This window comes from Ambystoma mexicanum, chromosome 8, assembly GCF_040938575.1.
Source record: "Ambystoma mexicanum isolate Mex_15411 chromosome 8, UKY_AmexF1_1, whole genome shotgun sequence".
NCBI lineage: Eukaryota > Metazoa > Chordata > Amphibia > Caudata > Ambystomatidae > Ambystoma > Ambystoma mexicanum.
Genome location: NC_090929.1, coordinates 48,092,596 through 48,105,620, shown reverse-complemented (window position 1 = coordinate 48,105,620; position 13,025 = coordinate 48,092,596). Strand labels below are relative to the sequence as shown.

The following is a 13,025-nucleotide window of genomic DNA, read 5'->3' as shown; positions in this document are numbered from 1 at the left end:
GCAGCACTGCATGGTGTGTGGCGAACCCACAGGAAGCCTTGCCAGTTCCCCGAGAGAGCCCAAACATGGCATCTCTGGTTTGGTTAAATGCGGTTCTTTTTCAACCATACTTGGTTGCCATGTGTGTGTCTGTGTGGCAAACAGGGAGGAGGGCCTAGGGCCACTGCTAAAGTGAGAGCTGGCCAGGGGCCCACACAGGGGTTTGGGATGGGTATGCGTGTGTTCGTCCCTGGGGGTAGGATCCCCGGGCGGGAATTCCTGTGCCAATCCACACTCTGGCCAGGGGTATGTCTCTTCCTGGGCAGATGTGAGGCAAGAGGCTGTCCATGAGTGGGCAGCCCTTGGCCGTTTGAATGGTGTGGATCCTTTCCACTGGCGGACGGGAGGTAATCCTGGCTCTAATTTAGGATAAAGCTGCTCTTCTGATTGCAGTTTGGAGCCAAGAGCTCTACAAAGAGTTGCAGCCTTCTGAAGATCCAAGGACAGCCATTCAAGACATCAAGCATTGCCTCCAGCCAAGTCACAGAAAAGCCCTGTCACTGTGGATCGATCTTCTGAAGATCCAAGGACAGCCATTCAAGACATCAAGCATTGCCTCCAGCCAAGTCACAGAAAAGCCCTGTCACTGTGGATCGATCTTCTGAAGATCCAAGGACAGCCATTCAAGACATCAAGCATTGCCTCCAGCCAAGTCACAGAAAAGCCCTGTCACTGTGGATCGATCTTCTGAAGATCCAAGGACAGCCATTCAAGACATCAAGCATTGCCTCCAGCCAAGTCACAGAAAAGCCCTGTCACTGTGGATCGATCGTATGAAGACCCAAGGACAACCATTCAAGACATCAAGCATTGCCTCCTTCGGCACAGTTCTGATCAAAGGGCCCCTACTCCCTCTTAACCCCCACCCCCCAACCCCCGGCTTCTCCAAAGTACTGGAATCGGGCGAGGACCCCTAACCTTTTGAACGTATCTTTATTTTTTTCACAAGCACTAGACCTCCTCACCTTATCAGGAAAGGATTTCTTAAATGTTAGTGGCTCTTAGAACCCTCAGGGTATTAAGCGCGTTATAAAGAACATATCAAAATACACTGGCGTTCACGGCGTCTGTCCATTGTGTCAGAATTGGAATCGCCTCCTTGTTACTTGCTTTACTGCACCCCGTGCTCCATGTTTATATGTGATCACTAGTAGCTCTCTCAAAAGTGAAGTCTGGGTGAAGTCTAGAGAGATCACCCACTGTGAGTGCAATATATGTTTATAGCATTGATTAAGTAGCGCTAATCACTGTTCATGCTTTATAAATAGGGTCTGTTTATACTTGCAGTCTAATTTGAGTTCTGAGTGGTCTGTGTGTGTCTCATTGTACCGTTACACCCCTCCCGCCTCCCTACCCCCAACATACCTCCTAAAGACACACTTAATTTGGTTGTGAAATGACATCAGAAATTTAAAAACAAATCTTTTAGTTTCCACTGAAACAGCAACCAGCCAGAACTATAGCACTAGTTAGAGACCAGTAATAATTGACCACCTCCCATAAGTGAACAGCATTTTTTCATACATGTTTACCAGTGGACTTTGCACAGAGTGCCACACGGGCTCCCAGTCTTTTCATAGTCAGGTGCGCACATTTCCACCTGTGACTGGCGGAGGTGCCTGAACACGCCACTGTGACCCCACAGCAGTGCACTTTTTGTGTGATACAGTGTAAGGAAGTTTGAACTTCTGAAGAGGCTGGGGCAAGCAGCCCGCCTTTCACCCTACTGCAGAACACCCACGGCCCGCTTCCCCAGCTGCTTACCTGGCCGCAGCGCCACGGTGAGTCGGTAGCGGAGCTCCTCGGACAGCGGGAGGTATTTAGCTGAGACGGGTCCTGCCTGGACGTGTTGGACCAGCAGGGGCTGCCGGCCCAGAGTGGAGTCGTACTCAATGGTGTGGTTGCACCGCAGGGCGAGGAGGGCTCCGTTCTGCACAATGCGGGGGGTGGACCAGGCGTACAGCTGGCCAGGCCCTGTCTGGACATACCGCTCTCGGAAATCCTGTATTCAAGAGGAAGACGCATTAAAACCGGGGAAGGGAAAGGGAACCAGGGCGAAGCACCGCCAAAAATCGCCGACTGGCGTCAACAAAGGCCGCTCCGATTCAGGGGAGACCTGAACGGGGGGAGGGGGCGAGGTACAACGCAGAAAAGCAGAACAAAGAACAGGGGGTCACTGGGAGAGGCTCCTGTGAAAGAAAGGACACTCAAAACAAAGCTGTGCCAAGAAGAACAGAGACCTAGAAATGAAACGCAAAAATGTAATGAGCGGGCGAATAATGGGGGGAAAACAGAAAATCGGGGTGCGATCCACCACAAAAGAGCCCAGATAATCTGCAGTTACATGGTATTCACAGGCATGATGCATCCACATGCACCATACACACACACACACACTCTCTGCATTCAAAGGCACAATGCATCCACATGCACAATGGATTCACAGGCACAATGCATCCACATGCACAATGGATTCACATGCACAATGCATCCACATGCACAATGCATCCACAGGCACAATGCATCCACAGGCGCAATGCATCCACACACACACACACACACACACACTCTGCATTCAAAGGCACAATGCATCCACATGCACAATGGATTCACAGGCACAATGCATCCACAGGCACAATGCATCCACAGGCGCAATGCATCCACACACACACACACACACACACTCTGCATTCAAAGGCACAATGCATCCACATGCACAATGGATTCACAGGCACAATGCATCCACATGCACAATGGATTCACAGGCACAATGCATCCACAGGCACAATGCATCCACAGGCGCAATGCATCCACAGGCACAATGCATCCACAGGCGCAATGCATCCACAGGCACAATGCATCCACAGGCGCAATGCATCCACAGGCGCAATGGATTCACAGGCGCAATGCATCCACAGGCGCAATGCATCCACAGGCGCAATGCATCCACAGGCGCAATGCATCCACAGGCGCAATGCATCCACAGGCGCAATGGATTCACAGGCGCAATGCATCCACAGGCACAATGCATCCACAGGCGCAATGCATCCACAGGCGCAATGCATCCACAGGCGAAATGCATCCACAGGCGCAATGCATCCACAGGCGCAATGCATCCACAGGCACAATGCATCCACAGGCACAATGGATTCACAGGCACAATGCATCCACAGGCACAATGCATCCACAGGCGCAATGCATCCACAGGCGCAATGCATCCACATGCGCAATGCATCCACATGCGCAATGGTTTCACAGGCACAATGCATCCACAGGCACAATGCATCCACAGGCGCAATGCATCCACAGGCACAATGCATCCACAGGCGCAATGCATCCACAGGCACAATGCATCCACAGGCGCAATGCATCCACAGGCGCAATGCATCCACAGGCACAATGGATTCACAGGCACAATGCATCCACAGGCACAATGCATCCACAGGCGCAATGCATCCACAGGCGCAATGCATCCACAGGCACAATGCATCCACATGCACAATGGATTCACAGGCACAATGCATCCACAGGCACAATGCATCCACAGGCGCAATGCATCCACATGCACAATGGATTCACAGGCACAATGCATCCACATGCACAATGGATTCACAGGCACAATGCATCCACGCACACACACACACTCCATTCAAAGGCACAATGCATCCACAGGTGCAATGCATCCACAGGCACAATGCATCCACAGGCACAATGCATCCACAGGCGCAATGCATCCACAGGCACAATGCATCCACAGGCACAATGCATCCACAGGCGCAATGCATCCACATGCACAATGGATTCACAGGCACAATGCATCCACATGCACAATGGATTAACAGGCACAATGCATCCACAGGCACAATGCATCCACAGGCACAATGCATCCACATGCACAATGCATCCACAGGCACAATGCATCCACATGCACAATGCATCCACGCACACACACACACTGCATTCAAAGGCGCAATGCATCCACATGCACAATGGATTCACAGGCACAATGCATCCACAGGCGCAATGCATCCACAGGCACAATGCATCCACACACACACACACACTGCATTCAAAGGCGCAATGCATCCACATGCACAATGGATTCACAGGCACAATGCATCCACAGGTGCAATGCATCCACAGGCACAATGCATCCACACACACACACACTGCATCCACAGGCACAATGCATCCACAGGTGCAATGCATCCACAGGCACAATGCATCCACATGCACAATGCATCCACAGGCACAATGCATCCACATGCACAATGCATCCACACACACACACACACTGCATTCAAAGGTGCAATGCATCCACATGCACAATGGATTCACAGGCACAATGCATCCACAGGCGCAATGCATCCACAGGCACAATGCATCCACACACACACACACTGCATCCACAGGCACAATGCATCCACAGGTGCAATGCATCCACAGGCACAATGCATCCACATGCACAATGCATCCACAGGCATAATGCATCCACATGCACAATGCATCCACAGGCACAATGCATCCACATGCACAATGCATCCACACACACACACACACACACACACACTGCATTCAAAGGCGCAATGCATCCACATGCACAATGGATTCACAGGCACAATGCATCCACAGGTGCAATGCATCCACAGGCACAATGCATCCACACACACACACACTGCATCCACAGGCACAATGCATCCACAGGTGCAATGCATCCACAGGCACAATGCATCCACATGCACAATGCATCCACAGGCACAATGCATCCACATGCACAATGCATCCACACACACACACACACACTGCATTCAAAGGCGCAATGCATCCACATGCACAATGGATTCACAGGCACAATGCATCCACAGGCGCAATGCATCCACAGGCACAATGCATCCACACACACACACACACTGCATCCACAGGCACAATGCATCCACAGGTGCAATGCATCCAGAGGCACAATGCATCCACATGCACAATGCATCCACAGGCACAATGCATCCACATGCACAATGCATCCACAGGCACAATGCATCCACATGCACAATGCATCCACACACACACACACACACACTGCATTCAAAGGCGCAATGCATCCACATGCACAATGGATTCACAGGCACAATGCATCCACAGGCACAATGCATCCACATGCACAATGCATCCACACACACACACACTCTGCATTCAAAGGTGCAGTGCATCCACAGGCGCAATGCATCCACAGGCGCAATGCATCCACAGGCGCAATGCATCCACAGGCACAATGCATCCACATGCACAATGGATTCATAGGCACAATGCATCCACAGGTGCAATGCATCCACAGGCACAATGCATCCACAGGCGCAATGCATCCACATGCACAATGCATCCACACACACACACACTGCATTCAAAGGCGCAATGCATCCACATGCACAATGCATCCACGCACACACACACACTGCATTCAAAGGCGCAATGCATCCACAGGCGCAATGCATCCACAGGCGCAATGCATCCACAGGCACAATGCATCCACATGCACAATGGATTCACAGGCACAATGCATCCACAGGCACAGTGCATCCACAGGCGCAATGCATCCACAGGCACAATGCATCCACATGCACAATGGATTCACAGGCACAATGCATCCACAGGTACAATGCATCCACAGGCACAATGCATCCACAGGCGCAATGCATCCACATGCACAATGCATCCACGCACACACACACACTGCATTCAAAGGCGCAATGCATCCACATGCACAATGGATTCACAGGCACAATGCATCCACAGGCACAATGCATCCACAGGCACAATGCATCCACATGCACAATGCATCCACACACACACACACACACACACTGCATTCAAAGGCGCAATGCATCCACATGCACAATGCATCCACAGGCGCAATGCATCCACATGCACAATGCATCCACGCACACACACACACTGCATTCAAAGGCGCAATGCATCCATATGCACAATGGATTCACAGGCACAATGCATCCACAGGCACAATGCATCCACATGCACAATGCATCCACACACACACACACACACACACTGCATTCAAAGGCGCAATGCATCCACATGCACAATGCATCCACAGGCGCAATGCATCCACATGCACAATGCATCCACGCACACACACACACTGCATTCAAAGGCGCAATGCATCCACATGCACAATGGATTCACAGGCGCAATGCATCCACAGGCGCAATGCATCCACAGGTGCAATGCATCCACAGGCACAATGCATCCACAGGCGCAATGCATCCACATGCACAATGCATCCACGCACACACACACACTGCATTCAAAGGCGCAATGCATCCACATGCACAATGGATTCACAGGCACAATGCATCCACAGGTGCAATGCATCCACAGGCACAATGCATCCACAGGCACAATGCATCCACACACACACACACTGCATCCACAGGCACAATGCATCCACAGGCACAATGGATTCACAGGCACAATGCATCCACAGGTACAATGCATCCACAGGCACAATGCATCCAAAGGCACAATGCATCCACATGCACAATCCATCCACGCACACACACACACTGCATTCAAAGGCGCAATGCATCCACATGCACAACGGATTCACAGGCACAATCCATCCACAGGCGCAATGCATCCACAGGCACAATGCATCCACATGCACAATGCATCCACGCACACACACACACACACACACACACAGTGCATCCACAGGCACAATGCATCCACATGCACAATGGATTCACAGGCACAATGCATCCACAGGCGCAATACATCCACATGCACAATGCATCCACAGGCGCAATGCATCCACAGGCACAATGCATCCACGCACACACACACACTGCATTCAAAGGCGCAATGCATCCACATGCACAATGGATTCACAGGCACAATGCATCCACAGGTGCAATGCATCCACAAGCACAATGCATCCACAGGCGCAATGCATCCACATGCACAATGCATCCACGCACACACACACACTGCATTCAAAGGCGCAATGCATCCACATGCATAATGGATTCACAGGCACAATGCATCCACATGCACAATGTATCCACGCACACACACACACACTGCATTCAAAGGCGCAGTGCATCCACATGCACAATGAATTCACAGGCACAATGCATCCACAGGCACAATGCATCCACAGGCACAATGCATCCACAGGCGCAATGCATCCACATGCACAATGCATCCACGCACACACACACACTGCATTAAAAGGCGCAATGCATCCACATGCACAATGGATTCACAGGCACAATGCATCCACATGCACAATGCATCCACACACACACACTGCATTCAAAGGCGCAATGCATCCACATGCACAATGGATTCACAGACACAATGCATCCACAGGTGCAATGCATCCACAGGCACAATGCATCCACAGGCGCAATGCATCCACATGCACAATGCATCCACGCACACACACACACACTGCATTCAAAGGCGCAATGCATCCACATGCACAATGGATTCACAGGCACAATGCATCCACAGGTGCAATGCATCCACATGCACAATGCATCCACGCACACACACACACTACATTCAAAGGCGCAATGCATCCACATGCACAATGGATTCACAGGCACAATGGATCCACAGGTGCAATGAATCCACAGGCACAATGCATCCACAGGCGCAATGCATCCACAGGGGCAATGCATCCACAGGCACAATGCATCCACAGGCGCAATGCATCCACATGCACAATGCAACCACACACACACACACACACACACACTGCATTCAAAGGCGCAATGCATCCACATGCACAATGGATTCACAGGCACAATGCATCCACAGACACAATGCATCCACATGCACAATGCATCCACACACACACACACACACACACTGCATTCAAAGGCGCAATGCATCCACAGGCACAATGCATCCACACACACACACACACACACACACACACTGCATTCAAAGGCGCAATGCATCCACATGCACAATGGATTCACAGGCACAATGCATCCACAGACACAATGCATCCACATGCACAATGCATCCACACACACACACACACACACACTTCATTCAAAGGTGCAATGCATCCACAGACACAATGCATCCACATGCACCATGCATACACACACACACACACACACACACACACACTGCATTCAAAGGCGCAATGCATCCACAGGCGCAATGCATCCACTGGCACAATGCATCCACAGGCGCAATGCATCCACGCACACACACACACACTCTGCATTCAAAGGCGCAATGCATCTGCATGCACAATGGATTCACAGGCACAATGCATCCACAGGCGCAATGCATCCACAGGCACAATGCAGCCACATGCACCATGCATACACACACACACACACACACACTGCATTCAAAGGCGCAATGCATCCACAGGCACAATGTATCCTCATGCACAATGCATCCACAGGCACAATGCATACACAGGCGCAATGCATCCACAGGCACAATGCATCCACAGGCGCAATGCATCCACAGGCACAATGCATCCACATGCACAATGATCCACACACACACACACTGCAATCAAAGGCGCAATGCATCCACATGCACAATGGATTCACAGGCACAATGCATCCACAGGCGCAATGCATCCACAGGCACAATGCATCCACAGGCGCAATGCATCCACAGGCAAAATGCATCCACATGCACAATGCATCCACACACACAAACACACTGCATTGAAAGGTGCAATGCATCCACATGCACAATGGATTCACAGGCACAATGCATCCACAGGTGCAATGCATCCACATGCACAATGGATTCACAGGCACAAGGCGCCCACAGGCATAATCCACAACATACACAATGCACCCGAGCCGTAATGCATTCACCGGCACAACACATCCACACATAATACATTCACAGGCACAATGCATCCACACACACACACACACACACTGCATTCAAAGGCACAATGCATCCACATTGTTTTTTTTTCCTCCCTCCCCACTTACCTTCAGCCTGCTTTGTCCCAGTGGGGGATGATGGACGCCTCCAGCCGTGTGGAGACTCAGAGCAGGACCATCCCCGCTCTGAGCCTCCACACGGCTGGAGGCTTCCATTGTCCCCTGCCGGGGAACCAGGTACGTGTGTTTTTTTTTCACCCTTCCCCCTCCCTCCCTCCCTCCCAACCCCACTTGCCTTCTTGTCTTTAGTTTCGCGAGCGGACGAGCTGGAAACAGAAGTGTTCCCAGTGCATCCACTCCTGATGGCCACCATGGAAAGGGAAAATGGACGCCGTTTTCCCTTTCCCGGTGGCCATTTTCTTGGTCATTTTTTATTTTTTATTTTTTCTGTCCCAAAACGTTTTTGGACAGAATAAAATGCTTATAGTGCCAGGCAGATCTTGCGGGCAGGGGTACTAAAAGCAATATGACCCTCGCAGCAGTGGCATTATCGACTTAGGTAATGCCCCGGGGCCTTCGTTAAGGCCCTCTTTTCGCTTTGGCCTATAACTATGGGCCCCGGGGCATTACCTGAGTCGGTAATGCCCACGCCGTTCGGGTCATATTGCTTAATTATTAAGAGTGCTCTGTGTGTGCTTAACAGAAACCTTCACCACTCTCTTAAGTCTAAGCTTTGCTGTTCAGTCACACTACCAGATAGAGTTTGGCTAGACATGAGTGCCTCCCTTGTTCACCAGAATACGGTTGCCTCTCAGGATCAATCCACAGGACTGATTCTGCAAATACATGTTCACACTTATCTTGAACCTTGTGTGACACTTGTCCTAGGTTAAGGAATCAGTGGGCCTCATTACGAGGCGGGCGGAATGGGTTTAATGGCGCCGGTAATGGGGCCGGTGCCATTAAACCCACTCTGCCCTACTACGAAGCTCCCTCGCAGGACCCGGAAAGGACGTCTGGTAAAACCAGACGTCCTTTCCGGGTTCCGCGAGGGGACCAGGGAGCTAACAACGGGCCCGTTATTAACGGGCCCGTTGTTAGCTCCCTCCCCATTCCCATTGATTCCTATGGGGCTCAAATGGGAATGGGGATTCATTTTTACTGGGTCAATGGAATGGGCAATTACTGGGTCTGCCAAGGTCAGCATGACCCGGTAATTGCCCATTCCATGGACCCGTTAAAATATACCGCCAGCCTCAAAATGAGGCCCCGTGTATTTAGCACCTGTAGACTCAGACTGCCTTATAGCATTACCCACAGGCACAATGCGCCCATAGGCATAATCCAACATGCATAATGTACCCCGAGCCGTAATGCATTCACAGGCACAACCAAAGGCCAACACTCAAGGCCACTGTCTGATTCAGTCTCTGCTGGTCTCATGGTGGGACAGGTCCCCTTCCCCAACAGAGAGACCCCCTGCAGCCCCAGGCAGAGAATCAAAATTTTCCACATCCACTACTACAGCTACAGCAACTTCCAAGATGGCTGCCGCCATACCCGAGTGCATACCTGGCTCCCAGGCAGAGAATCCGAATTTTCCACAACCACTACTACAGCAACTTCCAAGATGGCTGACACCATGCCCGAGTGCATACCTGACTCCCAGGCTGTCCTGGGCCTGCTACAGCCTGATAGGGCGAAATCCGCATTTGAAGGAGCCAACCCCCTGCGCCAGAAGTTGAATCCAGCCCCCACCAATGGCCAACACTCAAGGCCACTGTCTGATCCAGTCTCTGCCGGTCTCCTGGTGGGAAAGGTCCCCTTCCCCAACCGGGAGACACCCAGCAGCCCTGCAGCACTGCAGCGCCAGGCAGAGAATCAACATTTTCCACAACCACTACTACAGATACAGCAACTTCCAAGATGGCTTAGAAAGTGTGTCCTAATCGCGTAACTTAGGAGGTATCGCAACAACATTGAGCGTGCCCTAATAGCTTCACTGTGTTAAAGTTGAACTTAGAAAGGGTGCCCTAATGGCGTAACTGTAGAAGGTATTCCAACATCATTGAGCGTGCCCTAATAGCATAACTGTGTTAAAGTTGAACTTAGAAAGGGTGCCCTAATGGCGTCAATGTATTAAAAGTTGAATTTAGAAGGTATTCCCAACATCATTGAGTGTGCCTGGTCGCACACACTTTACTGTACTATGACACATTCAGTAAAGCTGTTCTCATGCTAACATGACTCATCAAACTACCCATCATCCTAATAAAACACAGCTAGCTAGCACATACTGGCTAGTTTAGGCGTCTCCTCAGGGCTAACGCAGCCAGAACTCAGTCTGGGTGTCCACCCTCCAGACTGAACACATTCAAGTGATCTCCTCAGCACCACACCTACCGCTAAGAAGCAGCTATCATGCAACAACCACACCAGCTGCACACATACCTGGTGCGCCCACATACTTTACAACTCTCTCTCTCTCTCTCTCTCTCTCAACTGACTTGAACTGCGGTTCCTGAGGGCGTTCAACCTACCAGCGCCTTGAGATCATACCAATGATACATAAGGCGCTATACAAATGCAAAATAACATAACATAACATTGTAAAACCTGTGATATATACACTGCGCTCACTTTAGGCCATTTTCACAGTGTTGCTGTTGAAAATGGAAAGTGTGGTGTGTGTCCCATTTTGTACAGCAAACTGGGATTGCATACGTGGTAACAGTGGATTGCTGGACAAGCTCTGGTGGCATTTACAGGTAAAGTGTGTTTAGTGGGGCTCATTATAGCCTTGCTGGTATCCTGGCAGTAAATCTGCCAGGATACCGGCCAGTGGTAATACCGTAACTGGCACTCAGTATCGCAGCATTACTGCTGGATTATGAGAGCCCGTAGGGGTGGTAAATCCCCCTTCCATGGAGTCCCACTGGGGTTGGGGGTGGGGTGGGGGTGTTGACAGTATTACCAGCACCTGTACTGGCAGTGCCGGTAATATCGGCGAGCTTGCTAATAAGGGACCTGACTTACCTCCAGCTCTCAGCTGCAGGTAAATCAGGCACCTCACTGGCAAAGGTGTAGCTGGTCGGTGTGGTAACGTGCCATTACACGGTAATACCGGCAGGTTAATTCTGCACCAGCCAACTCATAATGAGGGTGTGTGGCCAATGTATGCACAGGTCCAGTGCATTTACAGGTAGCATACAAATCACTGAACATAGGCCCCCATTATAGGTTTGCCGGTATCCTGCCGGTAATTCCGGAGGGGTACCGGCAAACCTGCCTTACTGTCTCTGCCGCCCGATATCCCGGTATTACTGGGATATTACGGGCAGGGGAGAGTAGGGCTCCATGGGATGGGATTTCCTGAATCACCGGCACCATTGGTAACGGTGCCGGTGATTCAGGCATTTATTTCCCGGTAGGGGCCTGATCTACCAGAAGGTCAGGCCTGCTGGGAGATCCGTGCCGGACTGGAAAAAATGCCAGAGTTGGCATTTCAGGTATTGTTCCCGGACCAGCGCGCTCATAATGGGGCCCGCACGTCTAAACATTGCACACATGATGTTGCCCTTTGAAGTGCTGCAGAGTGCTGCAGAGTGCTGCAGAGTGCTGCGCGCTGCACTTTAGTCAATCATTATCCATGAGGGTCAGGCCGGGCGGGACAGCACTGCAAATGCGTGATTTCATGTAAACATGTGCCACATTATTAGGATGACAGGACAGGCTTATCTGCCCAGAGTAAACAAGAAAGGATGGCGCGAGCCTGATCAGAGCGTGTCTGGCACTTCCCGCAGCCGAGTCAAGTAAGGGCACTGACCAGCTGGTCGGTGAAGCACAGGACTCTACGCCATGTGGGAGATGAACCCAGCCATAATACGGCAGCCGCGTTCCCCTCAAGTCCACGTGCCACTCCTACTGGCAAGGCCATGCAGCCAAGGCGAAAGGTTCAGGGGCTGGGGGGTTCCTAGAGGCGAGCACACAGTGCAGTGGGGCAAAGATGAGGGTAAGTCAAATGGCAATCACATGTGGAGGTGAGCAACTTTTGGAAACAGAGTTTTGCTGTGGCTTTTAGGAAGTGACCTTGCAAGA

General features: G+C 51.1%; 1 protein-coding gene across 2 annotated transcripts in view; it reads right to left on the bottom strand.

Annotated features, from left to right (window-relative positions):
* Positions 1 to 13,025, bottom strand: part of HMCN2 (hemicentin 2) — a 936,787-nt gene that overhangs the window by 127,085 nt on the left and 796,677 nt on the right. For both annotated transcript variants that reach the window (XM_069609262.1, XM_069609261.1), the window contains one exon: positions 1,804 to 2,041. In XM_069609262.1, coding sequence (XP_069465363.1) covers positions 1,804 to 2,041 — 238 coding nt within the window. The remainder of the gene's footprint in view (positions 1 to 1,803; positions 2,042 to 13,025) is intronic.